This window comes from Papaver somniferum, chromosome 10 (assembly GCF_003573695.1).
Source record: "Papaver somniferum cultivar HN1 chromosome 10, ASM357369v1, whole genome shotgun sequence".
Taxonomy (NCBI): domain Eukaryota; kingdom Viridiplantae; phylum Streptophyta; class Magnoliopsida; order Ranunculales; family Papaveraceae; genus Papaver; species Papaver somniferum.
The window spans coordinates 67,784,821-67,804,298 of NC_039367.1; the positions used below are offsets into that span (position 1 = coordinate 67,784,821).

The following is a 19,478-nucleotide window of genomic DNA, read 5'->3' on the forward strand; positions in this document are numbered from 1 at the left end:
ATCCTTCTTTAAAAACACGCGGCCTTACAGTCTTTTCATATGCCCTGGAGATCATATTTATGTACACCTGAGTACGTTCCTCTGCTTTACCTCTTCTGGAGTCTAAAGTGTCCAACCCGGCCATTCTGGAGCTCAACGCTTCGGCTTCATTCCAGTGGACCCCACTTGCTGCTGCAATCCTGGCTGACGGGATCTTGATTTCTACTGGGAGGATCGCGTCTGTGTCGTAGACAAGCGAATATGGAGAAACTCTAATAGAACTTATAAGTGTTTTTCGATACACCCATAGCGCCATCGGCAGCTGTTCGTGCCATTCTCTGGGATTGTCATGCACTGTTCGACTGAAAATCCGAATTGGTGTTTTGTTGATGCTCTCAGCTTGTCCGTTTCCCTGGGGGTAATAAATGGTGGAGAAAACTTGTTTAATTCCGTATCCCTCAAGAAACTCTCGTACTTGTTTGTTGGTGAAGGGAGTGCCGTTATCGGTGATGATATGTTTAGGCGCGCCAAACCGACAAATGATGTACTCTTTAATGAAAGCCGCAATCGTTGATCCTGTAGTCCCTCGTAGAGGAATGGCTTCAACCCATTTGGAAACATATTTTACCGCAGTTATGATGTACTCGTGTTGCTTTAATGACGACGGATTGATCTTTCCAACAATGTCAAGTCCCCAGCTATAAAATGGCCATGGAAAGCTTATCGAGTGTAAAGGGGTGGAAGGTGCGTGAACGAGGTTCCCATGAATTTGACATTTGTGGAAGCTTTGCAGCTGCATCATCCTCCATGGTCGGTCAATAATATTTCTCGTGTATCTGGAGAAACAGTTTCCTCTTCCCTTGATGTTCCCCTTCATGCATTTCTTTTAACATAATTGGGATCTCTAACTCGGCTAGGCACCGTAACAGATTGCCTCCAAAGCTTTTGCGATACAGGATCCCCTCATGAAATACGAATCGCTTCGCCTTTTGCTTCATCTTGATAGCGTCTTTTTGATCAGCAGGAGTTACTCCATCGCGAAGATAGCTAATGTACGGTTCTCTCCAGTCCCCAGCATGACTTACGCTGAAAACCTCCAATTGATGCGGCGACATTTGACAATTAGAGCAAGACTTTTGAAGTAAACGAGATTGAGTTTCCATTTCTGGCCAATAATATCCCAGGCGTTGAAGACGACGATAGAGCGTTACCACCAACATTTGTCCACCAATTTCATCATGAACGCGGTTAAGCTGCAGCTGAGCTTCTTCATCTCCGAGACATCTTGATAAGGAACCATCCGAGTTTCGATGATACATCATACCATGAAGCATGAATAAGTTCTGTAAGGTTTTGAGACCGACCTTTCCTTGAGAAAGCGAGTTGCTGAGCTCCTGAATGGTCGGCGTTCGCCAATCTCAGGTTCCAGTGTCCTTGCATTGTGAAAGCCACGTTGATTCTACCGTTCCCCTCTTCACCGTCAAGGTTTCTTCTAAACCTTCAAACTGCAATTTGGATGCCAGCGTGGCTAAACAGTCGGCATGTCTGTTGTTGTTGCGACCAACATGGGTTATGGTTGCATCAGCAAAGTAGTTTAGCAACCTTTGCGCCTCTAATCGGTACAGAGCCAGTGTTACCTCCTTCAACGCATATACTCCATTCATTTGATTAACTAGTAACTTAGAATCACCTCTTATTTCCAGACGTGTGGCCCCTGCTTGCTTGGCTAATGACAGCCCTATGAGGAAGGCTTCATACTCTGCTGAATTGTTAGTGCATTGAACGTCCAGCTTGAAGGAGTGCGAGGAGACTTTACTGGTTGGAGATACTAGGACTACGCCTTCCCCTCCAGTGTTATTGCTAGGGGTGGCAGAGCCATCAAAATATAATAGCCACGCTTCTTCTTCGACAACGGAGATGTCTGGAAATTCTCCAGGAAGGTCCTCGCGTAGTGCAGTAGTGCCTTCTCCAGGGAATGCTTCTAGTAAGTCTGCAACTACTTGTCCTTTGATAGCTCTAGGTGATGCACACGTTATGTCTAACTCTGACATTTGGAGAATCCACTTGGACAACCTTCCCATTAGGACCGGTTTTGAAAGAAGAAACTTCGCAGGATCAGATTTAGATATGAGCACCACCTTGTTGGATAGCAGGTAATGTCTGAACTTCTGAATAGAATGAATTAGGGCTAAGCATGCCTTTTCCGCTTTGGGATATCTGAGTTCAGCATCTCTCAATATTCGACTGAAATAGTATATAGGATGTTCGATCCCCTCGTCATCTTCTTGAGCGAGCAAAGCCCCGACGGCGGTATCACTGAAAGCAGTGTAGAGGCATAGCGGTCTTCCTTGGACGGGAGACTTCATGATGGCTGGAGATGACAATATTCGCGGAATCTTCCGAAACGCTTCCTGTTGTACTGCAGTCCAAACGAAACTTACTCCTTTCTTCAGTAAGGGGGTGAATGAAGCAACGAGCTGGTCCAAACCAGGTATAAAACGTCGAATATAGTTCACCTTGCCCATGAAGCTTTGGAGCTCCTTCACAGTTCGCGATGGAGGCATCGTCAGGATAGCTTGAGTCTTGGATGGGTCCACTTTTATCCCCTCAGAAGTTACCTGGATTCCCAGAAATTTTCTTGAAGAGACGCCGAAAGCGCATTTCAAAGGATTCATCTTCAATTTGTATTCTCAGCACCTTTCGAACACTTGCCGTAGGACTCCTGTGTGGTCCGCCCGAGCTTTTTATTTGACTACTATGTCATCCACGTAGTCTTCGACTTGTTTATGCATCATGTCATGGAAGATTGCCGTCATAGCGCGTTGATACGTTGCACCGACATTCTTCAAACCAAAAGGCATTACAGTATAGTAAAAATTTCCAAGAGGAGTTCGAAAAGCTATCTTACTTGCGTCATGCTCATACATCCTTATCTGATTGTAGCCGTTATATCCATCCATGAAGGAGAACATGTCGTGTCCGCTGGTGCCATCTACTAGCATGTCGATGTTAGGTAGAGGAAAATCTTCTTTGGGACAACATTTGTTCAAGTCTCTGAAATCCACGCAGCACCTGATCTGCCCATTTTTCTTTTTTACCGGAACCACATTAGCCAACCAGGTCGGATGATGAATGGGTTTGATGAATCCAGCAGCTAGCAACTTCTGAATTCCAGTCTTGATTTGCTCTTCTACCTCGTGTCTGAATTGCCCCGGAGATTGTTTGACCGGTTTGGATCCAGGTATGACATGTAGATGATGGGTGACCAATTTTTCATCTAAGCGGGCATTTCTTCATATGTCCAGGAGAATATGTCCTGGTATTCTTTGAGAAGTTCTACGAGCTTCGTGCGTTCATCCGTACACAGGGTTGAGATGATGGAGACAGGCCTAGGAGATTCCTCGTTCCCGATGTTAACGACTTCGAGCTCATCAGTGGTGGAGTTGGTGCCATCTTGCAGCTGTTGTGGAGCATCTAACACTTCTTCTCGTGACCCATCGTTTTTTTAGCATTCCATTGGGCGGAGAGACTGGGTAGCAGTCTCCCCTGCTAATTGCTAACAGCGGCATCGGTATACGGTTTTCCCTTTATATTCACGGCTTGCCACAAAATTTCGTTCCCTCTTTGTGTGAGCGTGGGTCGCAGCTTCACATGATGAAGAAGAATTGGAACGCCTTGTCAGCAAAGATGCATCATGGGACTTAGCCTTCAATGATGCAAGTCGGTACTCTTCCTGGATTGACTCCCACGTGGGAAGTGGGATGCAAAAAACTTTGTCTGACTCTACGCGTGGAGCCTCTCTTGTTTCAAACAATTCAACTCCACATATCGGTGCGTAAGGAGATAATGATGCAGGAATACGAACTACTTCTTTATCCATCATAGTTTTCAGGCATTGGTGATACGTCGAGGGGACGATCCTATTGTCATGAAGCCATGGTCTTCCAGTATCATATGGTAGTCCGGCTCCTTTTCTATGACTTCGAATTTCACCTTTGATTGGACAGGTCCTTCGGACAAATTCAGATTGACATACCCGTACGTGTTGGTTTGGTTTTCTTCAAAGTATGTCATCGTGGTAGGTTGTCACACGATCTTTCTTGGGAGAACCTTGACCGCCCTGAGTGTTTTAAGAGTAATCACATTCGAAGACACTCCCGTGTCGATGAGGGACCTCTTGAATTCTGAATCCTTGATGCGTAGAGTAACGTGTTGGGCCCGGTTGTGACCTTCTTCCGCCATCATGTCTTCCTTTATAAATGTAACATTATTCACAGATATCTCTGATGTTTTTGAGGCTTTTGGACGTAAAGGAGTTAGATGCACGTCCAGGGATATCCGGTTGATTGCAGTAAACGTCACCGCCCGCTGATTCTTCGAGAGGTGTAAAAGTTCGCATAAGCTTTCCACTAGAGAAACCGCTTCCTGATCCACCAACCTCTGGTTCATAGTGAAACTATTGACTTGAGGAGAATCGTTGCGAGGATCAGTCCCCAGTGCATAAATCTCCGTGACAGGAGAACCGCTCATATCTGATGTCATCTTGATGAGGAGATCGAGTATGTCGTTTATCGTTTCTTTGAGCAGGTCCATGTTCTTCGTGTGAATATCCTGCGCTCGCGCTAACTCGATCAATATTGGGATTCTTCCGGTTACACCATCAGATACACCGTTGGGAAGAGGGGTGTCTTCACTTGGGGAACTTCGACCGGGATTTGAAATTTTTGGGGGAGTCTTAAGACCAACCATCTTGAAATCAACCAAATGGGATTGGGTATCGAAGAAATTGACTTCACAACCGAGAGATTAATCTCCCACTGTGATTGCCAGTTGTTTATGGATGAAAACTGTTTCTACTGTTTTTGGTAAATTTGGGTGTGCGAATGAGAAACGAATCTGAACCCTAAACAAATACACTGCACGGGAGTGCTTTTGATTCGAGAGATCAATCTATATAATTCTGGCCTAAACCAAGAAATGGTCGTTCCATACTTGCTTCGGTCACAAAGTGAAGGATATGGGGTTGATCTTAGGGAGGGAAGCGAAGAAGGTGTTGAGATTGTGAAGGTGTTGGATATTTATGACTTGTATCAGAATGATGAACTGGCTTGCACAATGAAAGCAATCAGTTCTGGGTGTTTTCTGGATATTGTGACAACACTTGGTTTTTCTGTGTTGTTTGGAAATAGGTGAAGGACCTATTTATACAAGTCATTGAGCGCAACCTTCATCTCGTAGGAAGTGGAGGAGGTGAAGTGATGGAGTAGTGGGGTCGTGTAGGAGTGGTGATTGTCACACGATCACACCTTTGCCCACTTTCCTCATCACTGTTAACAGTCCACCTTTTCCTGACACGTTCTTGTAATGGCGCGTTGCACGCTGTAAACCGCCAGACCAATACCCCAGTAAGTATCTCCCAGTTTGTGACATGCTTGATGTCTCGAATGAGCGTATCGTGGGACCCACTGCAGGAAATAGCATACGGTGCTATTAAGTTAAATAACTAAGTTATTTAAGGAATCTATATTTATGAAATATCGTGTATGCTCGATGCACATAATGCATCGAAAATAATCAATATGTATGAAGCATCATTGTTTTAAATTTTAACCGAATAAGTCGCGGATTAAGCGTCTTAAAACAGCATCACGTTCAACCATCTTCGAGTGATCGTTTGGAGGCCACACGGGTGAGCCATCCCCCGGTCAATCACTCCCTGTGGAAGAGTGGCGGACATTGATCATCGAGATGCTTCATTGGTTGCCTAGTTTTTAACCCAGGCTGTCGACGAGATGGTTTACGGTATATATGCAACGCCAGATATGCAACGCCGTGATCGAACGAGATGGTTTATGGATGGTCGTACGAGATGGTTTATGGATGGTCGTGATCGAACTACGACAGATCTGCAACGCCGCAAACCCTAATTAGGGTTTTGAAACAGTCACGTATACGTGACTTTGGCCAAACGGTTTGACGAGCTATGCTTCTCCTTTGGAGAGACTGATCGTGCGGGGCCCACGTTGGGATGACGGTGAACATATGTACATCTCCCTGATGGTCCTAGGTACGATCTAAGCCATCCAAATACGCCGGTTAAGTTGGATGGTTGTGATCAATTTAAAACATTATTGGAATTTTCGTGACCCTTGAAAAGCATCACGCCCATCGTGTTTCGGGCAAACGTTCATGGCTCCATGACCACGTCGTGAGCAAAACGATCAGGTAGTGATAGAGTGGGCTCGCCAATGTGTGTGTTGGCGCCTCCTGAATCGTTCATGGTGCGATCTAAGCCGTCCAATCAGGCTGGTGAAGTTGGACGGTCGCGATCGTTTTAAGACTGTCTTGAACAGTCTTGCTCGTTCGAGCTTCTTCCAAAGCAGCGCGGCTACCCTATTTTAAGGCTGGCGTTTTGGCACGCTGGGAAGCAAGGTGTGATGTTCGACCGGATAGGTCATAAGTGGGACCGTCGGTGGTCATTACGGTGATCGCCTTCTCCTGCTAGGGTTCGTCTAGGCTGGTTAAATCATGCGGCCAACTTGCGTGGCCGTGATCGTTTCTGAGACTGATACGGACAGTCCAGATTTCCCTTAGGAAATTAAATATACTCGATCGGGCTAATATAAGCACGCCGGTACGAGATTCTTTGTGTTAGAGGATGGTGTATCCTGTACGGGTATTTCGTGCATACCTCACTATTGACACTTGGAGATTCATCTTACTTTGCTGAGAGTAACACTCAGTCATCATGTCGCACCAATAATGAGAGTTCTGCTAAGAACAACACATGAAATACTAGGAAAATCATGCATTAATTAATAATGCTACAAATTCACAGGATATTTGGGATTGTTGCTACATGCACCATTCTAGATGAATTTTGTATATTTGTTGAATTGCTTCTAATAAATAAAGTGAAGAGGTACTCATCACTTATCAAACAGCTTTACCCTTTGCAGGATGTTAGCGCATTAAATTTGGTTTTACAATTTTAGTCCTGAACTAAAATCCACCATCAACAAGAGAAAATAGAAGAAGATCCAGAAATCATATTTCTGCTCTTAGAGATGCTCATGGACATTGGTATCATACTCCACAGGATCTCGAGAATCTTCTTACTAATCATTTTGCAGCTGTTGTCACTTCTACTAAGCCTGTATTTATTGAGGAGTCTCTCAAAAATATTCATCCAACCATTACTTCAGAGGAAAATGAAGCTTTGATCTCTATCCCAACTAATGAGGAAATTTAATATGTGTTTAAAACTATCCCTAGATGGAATGCACCAGGACCGAATGGATTTCTGGCAGGTTTTTATCAAACACAGTGGACTACTGTTGGAGCTGATATAACTAAAATGGTGGAAAAAAAATTCATCCATAAAGAAATGCCTCTACACATAAACCAGACCACTACATGTTTGATTCCGAAAATCCATCATCCTTCAACTCCAAATGATTACATACACATTGGGGTTTGTAACATAACTTACAAAATAATATCAAAGTTATTAGTCACGAGAATGAAACCACTCATGGAGAAAATTATTACTCCCACACAAGATGCTTATGTTCCAAAAAGATACATTAATGATAATACAATCATAGAACATGAGCTAATACATTAGATGAAAAGATCTAAGAAAAAACAAGGTTTAGTTGCTCTGAAATTGGATATGTCGAAGGCCTTCGGCAGAGTGGAATGGTCCTTCATTGATAGAATGCTTATTTCTCTGGGATTCTGTAAAGAGTGGTGTATTATTATTCAGCAATGCATTTCGACAACAACTATTTCGATTTCGTCTGAATGGTAGCATATCTCAGTCTTATACTCCTACTCGCGGTCTTAGGCAGGGAGACCCTTTGTCTCCGTATCTCTTTATCATCTCAATGGAATACCTTACAAGATCTCTAATGCATGCTGAAGCCCTTGGATCTCTGCAAGGAATTCATGTAGCTAAAAACTTAATAACTATAAATCATTTGTTGTTTGCAGATGACTGTATGTTATTCTTCCAAGCAGACAATATGAGCATAAATCAAGTTAAAAACAGTCTACATGAATTTAGTCAGTTATCTGGTGAGATGATTAATTTTTCCAAGTCTTCGGCTTTCATTACTAGAGATATTTCATCAGATCAAAAAGACTCAATTCGGAGTATGCTGGTGTTGATGGTGGTTTTTAGCTTAGGGTTAAAATTGTAAAACCTTGCATCTGATGTGACGTCACTATGTAAGGAAACGTATCCATGAGTGTTAACCTCTCCAGTGGCAAATTTATTGAGCCATTCAATATATTTACATGAAATTTATCCAGACTGGCGCATGTAGCAACCATCCCAGATGTTCTGTAAATTTCGGCGCCTTGCCTGTATTACTTATTAATATAAGATTCACTGAGTACTTTTCCTGTGCTATGTTCCCCGGCAGAACCCTTAATATCGGTATGGCATGACGGATTTGTATTCACTCGCAGCAGAGTAGCACGGACCTCCAAGTACCAAGGTTAATGCCTTTGCGCAAAATACTCAGTCAGAAAGCAAAGAATAAACAGAGCCACGGAGTAGGAGCAACAACGAGGGAAGCGTGGCCATGCCATAGACTAGTCGGCGCCACTTGGCCACGCCCCATGCTACCCAAACGTCCCTTATTCCTTTGTCGACCAATCAGATCGCTTTAAACCCGCCACGGTGCACTGGAAGTGTGGCCACGCCCTTGCTTTCCGGCCCCCCTTCCATCGACCAATCAGGTCGCTCTAAATGCGCCACATGCATTTAAAACGAGGCCGACCCCATGCTGCTTGACGGACCCCTTTCCATCGACCAATCAGGTCGGTTTAAATCCGCCACGATGCACTGGTAGTGTGGCCACGCCCTTGCTTGCCGTCCCCCCTTTCCATCGACCAATCAGGTCGCCCTAAATGTGCCACACGCATTTAGAATGAGGCCGACCCCATGTTGTTTGTCGGCCCCCTTCCCATTGACCAATCAGGTCGCTCTAAACTTGCCACACGCACACCAGAAGTGTGGCCACGCCCGCGTTTGGCCGGCCCCTCTTTTAATCGACCAATCAGGTTGCTCTAAACCTGCCACAGTATTAAAAGAGGCAAAGTTGCGCCAGATGGTCACAATGCCAAATTGACTTTCCAAAAGTCGCGCGAATACGCTAATTGGCATGCCAAACATGCAGAACGCGCCACTTTGTCACAAAAACATGCCGAACGTGGCAACTTACCATAAATAGCGCGCCAATGTGCTAACCCACTCCTTTTTCATGGCCAAACGCCATAACATATTCAATTAGGGTATTCCAAACACGGCTCTACTTTAGTGGCATTAGTCATAACCCTAATTTTCAGTCGTGGTGCAAATCATGCCGCTTCGGGCCCCACAACATGCCACGAATCGTACAGGACCCAGGAAACCCTAATAATAGCGACATGACATGGCCACCCATGGGAATCCTGCTCTTGTGGTCATTTTCACATGATGGCCTGGCTATGGTTCCTTTGGAGTGGCTATGGAACCATTTGCACAAAACATCGATGTGCAATGGCCACATGCCGCACGCGTGTTTGCGCTAATTAGGATTTTGACGCACCAAACCTAATTTAAGCAAAATTGTTACGCCAACCAAGCCAAGTAATGTTTCCCAGAGCATTAGGATTGATGTGGCAACATGGAAAATGTTGCCACGCCAATGTGCCAAAATCTAGCGGCCATGGCTTCGCCAAACGCTACTTCGTGCCACTGGCATGTGCTAACTATGCCAGCCACGCCACCATCATGCCGCACGTGCTTGATAGGGTTGCGATACGCCAAACCCTAATTTAGCAAAAAGTTTCCATGCCAACTGAGTTCAATAACTCTCCTAAGTCCTTAAGATTAACTTAGTAACAAGGCCAATGTTACCGAAGTCATATTTGGGTCTAACACCGATATGCCACAACAGTTGCCACGGCTATGCTACTGGCATGCCGCCACACCATGGCTATGCTAGACGCCACTATGCCAATGGCGCCACTTTGTTATACAACAAGATATGTCCATAATTAATGGACATCCTTCCTCTTGAGATGCAATCTCAGCCATCCAAGTTCACCACCGAACTGACGGACTTGTGGAAAGTTTTAGGCGACCAGCCGCTTAAATCTCGTGGCCATGGCTACGCCAGGCGCCACTTATACCACCGTGCCACTGGAATGCACGAGCTATACCAGTCATGTCGCAGTGCCACTGGAATACACCAAAAACGCCACCGTGTCATTACTAGGCGCCAACAGAAGGTAGGCATAATCAACGGCTACCTTTCCTCATGAGATGCAATCTCAGCCATCCAAGTTCGCCACCAAACTGACTGACTTGTGGAAAGTTTTAGGCGATCAGCCAAGACGTGCCTAAAAGCATCACATGCTATTTTCCTGTGGCAAGACTCTTGACTTTGACTTGCCACACATAGCAACCTGCTACACGTTTTCCACGAAAACACTCGAGACATCAAACATGTCACAAACTGGGGGATACTCATCAGGGTATTGGTCTGGAGGTTTACAGCGTGCGTCGTGCAATACGCCCGTTATAAGAAAGTGTCATGAAGCGGGACAATTAGTGGCGGCAAGAAGTAACGGGTGTAAACGGATCCACTTCCTTCATCATGGAAGCATGGGTTTCTGACGGCTTTACGTTACTCCATTCTTCCACCACTCAATCGTTCTCACTTCCTACGAGACCAGGGTACGTTTCAATATGACTTGTATAAATAGGCTTCACCTATTTCCACCAAAAAACAAGTTTTTGGTCGGCAACAACACAGTATCTACAAATCACCTTGTAGCTTTCCATTCTGCTAGCCAGTTCTACTTTCAGATACGAGTCATAAGCAACCACACCTTCAGAATCAACTATTCTGGTCTCAGCACTCTCTTCGCTTCCCTCCCTAAGACCAACCCTGCTCCTTCACTTTGTGACCGAAGCAAGCCTGGAACAACCATTTCTTGGTTTAGGCCAGGATTGTACAGATTGATCTCTCAAATCAAAAGTACTCCCGTGCAGTGCATTGTTTAGGGTTTAGATTCGTTTCTCATCCACACACCCAAATGTACCAAAATCAGCAGAAACGGTTTTCACCCACAAACAGCTGGGAGTCAAACAACTTTTCTCTCCAGATAAATATTTGGGACTTCCTATTCTATTAGGTAGATCCAAAACAAACTCTTTTACTTCCATTAGAGACTCATATGAAAATAGACTACAAGGTTGGTGTTCTAAAACTCTGAATCTTGCTGCTAGAACAACATTAGTTAAGACAGTTCTGAACTCAATTCCAGATCATTATATGGGTAATTTTAAGCTTCCAAAAAATATTATTGTTAAGCTTGAATCGATTCAGAGAAGATTTTGGTGGGGTCGTAAGAACAATAAAGGAATAAATCTTATATCTTGGGGATCTCTTTGTTTTTCTAAAAATGAATGAGGGTTGGCTTTCAGGAACCTAGAGTTGTATAAGAATGCCCTGATTACCAAGCTATCCTGGAGATTGTGCACAGAAGAAGATAAGCCTTGGACTAAAATCATGAAGGCTAAATATATTGTAGCTTTCTCCACCTACAAGAACCTCATAATAACTCTTCATGCATATGAAAAGGAATTGAATTAGGTCTTAAATATGTTAGGAGGTTTCATAGATGGGATGTCAGGTGTGGAACAAAATTATTAGTCTGGCATGATAAATGGGTTAGAGGTTTAGATATTCCTCCTACTCGAAATGAAAAATTTTCAGACCCAGCTCGAATAGTTTATGTTTCTGATCTTATCCTCTAAATGTATCTAGTGCAATATGGTAGTGATAAACTTATTTGGGAACCAAACATATCAGGTGAATTCTCTGTTAAATCAACATATAATGCTTTAGTTAGGAAAACTCAGGTTACTCATCAAAGGAATAATGAGCTTCCAAATTATGTTTGGAAACACATGTGGAAAATGAAATTTCCTCATAAAGTTAAATTATTTATTTGGAAGTGTTCAAGAAAATAGTGCCGACTAGAGCTAAGCTGCATAGATACGAAAATGAGATTGAAACTACTTGCTCTAGATGTTTACAAGTTGAGGAAACATTAAATCACTTACTCAGTGAATGTGATCACTCAAGGTCAGTCTGGTTAAACATGAATATCAATGTAGCTACATTACAAGAACAACACATAGATGTTACTGACTGGATTGCAAGCTGGTTTTCTCATCCTAGTTCGGCTAATATGCAGACCTGAAGTAATTGGGTTTTAACTGAATGATAACTCCTGGTTTCTTTGGCAAAACAAGTGTCTTAAAAAATTTGAAAAAAAAAAAAACAAAATGTTTATTCTACAACATATATGCAATTTTCAGAAGAAGATAGCAACTCAACATTTTAGTATAATCAAGTCTGGTATCCTCCATTAGGAGAGGAACTTAAAATAAACTTAGATGCCGCTTTTGACTATAATACTTCTAACTTTGGTGTCGGTTTAATTATACGTAATTCAACATGCAACTGCGAGGGCATCAAAGGGAGATTCTTCAATGGAGGAATAGATCCAGAGTAAGCTGAATGTCTGGCCTTGAAGGAAGCTATTTGTTGGTCCAATGAAAACATCTTGCACAAAGTAACTTTTGAAAGTGATTGTTTAAATGTAATTAACTCGGTTAGGCATGCCACTCCCTCTGTTCACCGGATGAATCAAGGGATTTTGAAGAAATAAGGCATTTGCTTTCTTCCTTTTCTTGTTTTAATGTAAACTATGTTAAAAAAACTGCAAACAATGTTGGGCATGTAATTGCAAACAAATCTAGAACTGATAAGAACTCTTTTGATTATCATTGTAACATCCCAGAAATGTTTATTAAGGAAATAAAGGATGATCAAACTGCCAGTTGAAGTTATGTAAATTATCTTAAGTAATACATAAAGTTTGTTTGCATCAAAAAAAAAAACATTAGACATGAACAAAATACCTAGATTATTACAACATGTAAACATGGATAGCCTTCACCTTTATACCGTAGTACTCGCGACCAAAGTGTAGTATTGTTAATAATATGCCAGTTGCACTTGATTGGTTACAATGTTTCCCTGGTCTAACTTTGATTACCGAGTTGCATAAAATGCTATAACAATACTTAAAGTTTGACTAATCAATGTCTTAAATGGCTAAGTAAATAAAGCTCCCACAATGAACGGTGAGGAAACCGTCGCTTCCTATTGGCGAAAATAGTTTTTTTTTTTTTTTGAGTTTTGTGAGACGAGTGTTTTGGTGAGGACACTTGGCAACGTATGATTGGTTTAAAAAGAAAAGAAAAAAATTAAAAAAAATGAAACCAAATTTGATATTTAGGTGAGGACACTTAACAACATATGATTGGTTTAAAAAATACAAACTTAAAAGGAAAACCTAACTTACCGTGTTTGGAATTTTATAAAAGTCCAAATTCAATTTGGAAATCAAATAACTACTATATTAGGCCAAGCACTATGGTGCGCTATTTCCCTTCCCTATCCCTCATATGTAGGGAAAAATCCAAATTGGCAATTACTATGGTCTCCCATATCCGTACTTTTGTAAAGATATCCCTGGGTTTCTCTACTAGGTGGATCACATCTGATCTGGGTAGTAGGGAAGGGAAATGAGACAGAAACTCAGTATCCGTATGAAAAACTGCTTTACGGATGCTCAGTATCCGTAGCATTTCACACGGTAACTGAGTATCCGTATTTGGTTTTTTAAGTTTTACCTAAAACTTTCCTTTTTCATTTTTTTTTACTAAAACTCTTTTTTACCTATTATATCTCCTTTTATCTATTATATTTTTTTTTACTCTAAAATATCTTTTTTTACCTATACAAATATATTCCTAACAAAAAAAAAATTGGGAAAAAAATGGATACTGAGTTTCCGTATAGCACTATTCATACGGAAACTCAGTTTCCGTGTCATGTAGGGAAGGCATAAAATGGCACCATAGTGGAGCTGCCTTGTGACCCATATCCCTTCCCTTTATTTGAGGGATAGGGAAGGGATGCCGTGCACCATAGTGCTTGGCCTTTGGGCTCATTTTTCCAAATTAATATATAAAGGGGGAAGAAAATCCACATATTTTCTACCAAAATAAAAGGAAAAAATAAATAAAATCTGCACTTATTCTCCACCTATTTAATGTATTTTCCCCGCAACAAATTAAAAATACATCGCCAGTGGGCGGGGCGAAACATCGTGCACACCAAATCAAAAATGCATCGAGGCGGGGCGGGGTGAAGCCCCGCTCACACCAATGTAAACGATAAAAATAAATAAAATCTGCACATATTCTCCACATATTAATGTATTTTTCCCGCCACACCAAATCAAAAATGCATCGCCACGGGGAAGGACAGGGCAGGATGAATCCCCGCGCACACCAAATCAAAAATACCGCCCCGCACACACCAAATTAAAAAAAAAAAAAAACTAAGCACCAGGAAGAAATCTAGTTGGTTTAGTTCCCAATGGAAGTTTTTTTTTTATAACAGAATTTTTTATTGAATAAAACTAGCCAGCAGAGAAGTTTTGATCTCTGGCTAAGAGATTACAAATGTTTGAAGGGAAATTACTAGTGTAAATTAATTTTGTTGAATCTGTTCTAACAAGTTTTCAAACAGCGTCAGCAACTTGATTATCTCTTCTGTTAACGTAAGAGAAAATGCATAAATCAAAACCATCTCTAAGATGTTTTATTTTCTTAATAATGTTCATGTTCTTCCAGTGCGTATAGGAACAATTCTCATTAATGGATTGTATGACCAATTTTGCATCACCCTCAATCTGAATTCTTTTCAGCTGCAAAGCTTTAGCCCACAAAAGCGCCTCTCTGACTTCTTTGCATTTTGCGTCTTCTGAGCTCAAACAATCTGTTGTGAAGGTCCCTTTGATTCCTCCACAATGACCTTCATTATCACGATATACCAGACCAGTGCTCGATAGGTTAGTAACCAAACAAAAGGATGCATCAATGTTAAATTTAATGATCCCAATATCTGGTGGTTTCCAGTGAGTAGCAAGAGGAATGGGTTGTATGACATTAGATATATAGTACCATTGTTCAGTAAAGGAGTAGAGTCACAAAGATTCAGATAATAAAGAATTATGTGCATGGTATTAAAAGGATTCAAAGTTACTCCCTGAAAGACAAAGTTTCATCTGTCTTTCCAAAGTATCCAGGAACCAATCATTAGCTTATGTGTCCATTGTTCATCTCTTGGATTTAGGTTGTTTGAGAACCAACTTGTGCACCATTGATCTACTGTGACAGATTTAGAATTCACAACATCTATATCAACATTAATGCTTCTCCATACTGCCCTTGTGTGTCTGCACTCAAATATAAGATGTTCAATTGTCCCTTCAGCTCTGCCACAACTTCCACAAATATTTTCTATTTTCGGGTTGTATATAGAAATTCTGCTTCTTGTTTGAATGATGTCTCTGATGCACTTCCATATGAATAACTTAATTCTATGAGCCAGTTTACAATTCCACAAAGCTTTCCATGTACTGGTAAGAACTGGTATACCGTTAACTTGAGTATCATTTTGACCATGGGACAGCATGTTGTATGTACTCTTTACTGAAAAATTCCCATCCTTGGCTGGCATCCAAATTAGTTTATCTTCTTGTGTAACATCTAGAAAAATCATGGTGATGCAAGATACAGTGACAACATCAAATAGTTTACTCAGTAGAGCTGTATTCCACTCATTAGTGTTTTGCTCAATTAACTCATTGACAAAGGTAAAAGAAGTATGCTCAGGGGAAGAAGAAGTTGGAGGTTGATTCATACCAGCAATCCATCTATCTTGCCATATTCTTGTTCTTTTGCCATTATTTACTTCCATGAAGCAATTGTTCTGAACAATTTTGAGACCTTTCTCAATGCCCTGCCAGACCCATGAAGAGGAAGGTTTAGAATCAGTATAATGCAGAACATCAGTGTCTTTGAAGTACTTTGGTTGAAGTATTTTAACCCATAGTGCTGAGGACTCTCTGCAAACTCTCCAGGCAAGCTTTGTCAGTAAAGCCAAGTTGAGTAGCTCCAAATTCCTGAAAGCAAGTCCTTCCTAGATCTTTTGATGTACACATCTTATGCCAAGCTAAAGGATTATGTCCTTTATTTTGATTTATGACCCCAGAAGAACTTCCTTTGAATGGTTGTTAACGGAGTTATTAGCTTCTTAGGTAGCTTGATAGTTCCCATCTGATAGAGAGGAACATAATTTAGTACATGCTTAATCATAACTAACATACTAGCTTGAGTGATATTACTTGAGGACCATCCTGACAACATGTGAATGAAATTGTCTTTAATGTCTTTGAAAGATTCTTGTTTTGAGTGCATCAAAATCAGTGGAGAACCCAAATATTTATCCTTTGCATTCATCTTGCTTACTCCCAGTATTTGAGTAAGAGTTGCCGTATTACTTGGATTAGTGGACTTGCTATAATAAACAGAGGATATATCAAAATTAATAACTTGCCTTGATTGTGAGCTGAAATCCTGAAGTAGCTGCTTGAGATTGTTAACTGATGTAAGGGTTACTTGAGTGAAGATCAAGCAATCATCTGCAAAAAGTAGATGATTAATAGCTGGTGAATTAGCACCTGGTACTTTAATACCAACAATAGATTTGTCTTCATTGGTTGTAGTTAAGTGTCTTGATAAGAATTTCATGGCCATTATGAATAAGTAAGGAGAAAGTGGATCACCTTGTCTGATACCCCTTGTGGGATGAAATTCAGTACAAGGTGAGCCATTTAACATTACAGAAAATGAGGTGGTGCTGATGCATTGGAATATCAAATCACAGAACTCTTCACTGAAACCAAAATAAAAAGTACCTTGATTAAAAAACTTCATTCAAGTCTGTCAAAGGCCTTTGACATATCTAATTTGAGTGTCATCCAGCCCTTTTCTCCTCTTTTCTTCTTCATTGAGTGAATAATTTCCCGAGCAATGATAGTGTTGTCACTAATCATTCTACCAGACACATAAGCTGCCTGAAAAGGTGATATGATCCTCTCCATAATTGGCTTCAGTCTGCTTACCAAGATTTTTAAAATAATCTTGTAAGATGTATTACACAATCCAATGGGTCTATAGTCCGCTGCAGAAATAGCCTTCTTCTTCTTTGGAATAAGGGAAATGTAAGTCTTGTTTAATTCCTTAGGTAGATCCCTTGATTTAAAAAAAACTTTGAATCATCTTGTATACATCACCCCTAACCACTGCCCATTGGCTTTTATAAAATCCTGCTTGAAAACCCTCAGGTCCTGATGCACTCCAGTTTTCCATAGATTTAAGAGAAGTATGTATTTCTTGAATGTCTGGTATCTTGCATAAGTTGAAATTATCTTATGTACTGACAATTGTAGGTAGAACCAAGAAAAGACCTTCATCAATACTGGGAGAACAAGAAGTACTGATATTTTTGAAATGTGAAGCCAAGTGATCTGCTATGGCATCTCTATTTTGTATCCAATTTCCTCCTTGATATTTAGTTGCCTCAATGTTGTTTCTCGCTTTATTTCTATTGATTCTAGCATGGAAAAACTTGGTATTGTTGTCATGTTCCTTGAGAAAAATGGTTCTGGACTTTTGCTGATAGAAATCTGCTCTTCTTTTGTGCCATGTACTGAGGTTAGCATTGACTTCAACTATTCCATTGTGAATTGCTTCACTGGTAGGCTGTTTTTGCAGATCTTCAAGCTGAGATTGTAGATTATCCACCTGCTGATTAATATTACCAAAATGCTCTCTATTATATTTAGAGAGACTTCTTCTAGTGGGTTTTAATCTTTGAATAAATTGGAAACCAGGAGAACCATTTACATCTATTGACCAAGCTTTAGCTATTTCAGCAGAACAAGTATTATCATTGAGCCAAGAATAGAAAAATTTGAAAGGAATCCAAAATTTGTTTTGAGAGTAATCAGTAAAACTAAAAGAATTGGTGAATGGTCACTTCCTAAGTGATTAAGATGTAGTAGTCTAGTATCAGGGTAATGGATACTCCAATCCCCATTTCCTAAAGTCATGTCTATCCTAGACTTAGAACTGCCAGTACCTAGGTTGTTACTGCTCCAAGTAAAGTCTTTTCCAATGTATCATAAGTCTATCAGGCCACAATCATCCACAATTCAGTTGACTATATCATCACCGGAAGTGCTGGCACTAGTAGAAGTGTCTTTAAAATGAAAATTTAAATCTCCTAGTACTAACCAAGGTTGAGTGATTTTCTCACCTATGATCTTAATATTTAACCATTGCTCTTTTTTACTAGCATAACTATTTCTTCCATACATGCATTCAGCAAAAATTTAGGTTTGGTAGGGTCAAATTGAACTACAACATGGAAAATGTTGTCACCAACTTCCATTAAATCACAAGTAAAACCTGTTTTCCATAGGAGAACTAAACCACCTGATCTACCAACTGGGTCAATGACTGCATTATGTGGATATTGATACCTAGATAAAAATAGGAAGAATCTTTTCTTTAGCCAATTTTGTTTCACAAAGAAAAATAATGTCTGGGTTTTGAGTCCTAATTAGGTCTGCTAGATAATCTCTAGTGACATTGGATTTAAACCCCTGGACTTTCCTAGATAGAATTCTCATACTGAGAATATTATGAAGTTATAACACAATAGGGATAGCAGAAAGAGAATTTTTAAAAGACTGAGGGTACAATAAAGAAATATAAGGAAGTAAATAAGAGTGTTTAGAAAATAAAGAGTAAAGGATGAGAGAAAATTACCAAGTTGGAATGATTCCCTTGTTAATTTGGATGAGTCAAATTAGAGACACTAGATGAGCTTCCACCACCATTCATTTGAATTCCTTCCATACATATTATATGGCTCTGGTTCTCAAGTATAACATCATTGTCAGAAAGAGATGCAATAATATTCATTGGCATGGACTCATCACTTTGATTACTGTCAGGTACAGAATCTTCATTTCTAGATATTTTGCCACTTCTAACATCTGTCATTCCTGCATCATCAACAACATTTTCCTTCCTTGATTCCTCTTCTCTTTGACGCTGATAGCATACTCCTCATCTGACATTATTGGTTGATTAAGTTCTGTAGCAATCCTTGCACATCTTTCTTCCTCATGATCAATGGTGTAGCACTTTGGACAAAGATTGTGAGGCTGCCTTTTCCAGTGGTACATGACACATACTGCATTACCATAGTTTGTGTTCCAGTATTCACCCCTTTTCAGTGGCTTGCTTAAATCCATTTCAACTCTGGCTACTATTTCATTAGTCTATCCAGGTTTGCAGTTCTCTGGAAAAATTGAAATCTTTGTACCCAAGTCTTCAATAGCCTCATCAATGATATCCACATTATGATGCTCAATTAAAAGTTTCATGAACTTTACATCCCATTGTTGGGTGGTAAATTGCCAGTCAGCAATGCCAATCT

The 19,478-nt window shown here is 40.8% G+C and overlaps 1 protein-coding gene across 1 annotated transcript; it reads right to left on the minus strand.

The window, feature by feature from the left end:
• Positions 1 to 14,643: 14,643 nt before the first annotated feature.
• LOC113315751 lies at positions 14,644 to 19,039 on the minus strand. The gene is made up of 7 exons (XM_026564008.1): positions 18,895 to 19,039; positions 18,347 to 18,490; positions 17,411 to 17,895; positions 17,258 to 17,316; positions 16,271 to 16,862; positions 15,275 to 15,926; positions 14,644 to 15,026 (listed from the first exon to the last, which is right to left on the minus strand). Exons 1-7 carry the CDS (start codon positions 19,037 to 19,039, stop codon positions 14,644 to 14,646), a joined length of 2,460 nt encoding a protein of 819 aa, XP_026419793.1.
• Between the last annotated feature and the right edge of the window lie 439 nt (positions 19,040 to 19,478).

Excerpts from the sequence above, each read along its gene's own strand:
- LOC113315751 (XM_026564008.1), bottom strand. The coding sequence starts at position 19,039 with ATGACAGATGTTAGAAGTGGCAAAATATCTAGAAATGAAGATTCTGTA. Across the intron at positions 18,491-18,894 it reads GAACCAGAGCCATATAATAT|TCATTGACCCAGTTGGTAGA; the intron begins GTATGGAAGGAA and ends CACATAATGCAG. Across the intron at positions 15,027-15,274 it reads AGTAGATCAATGGTGCACAA|ATATTGGGATCATTAAATTT; the intron begins GTTGGTTCTCAA and ends GGAAACCACCAG.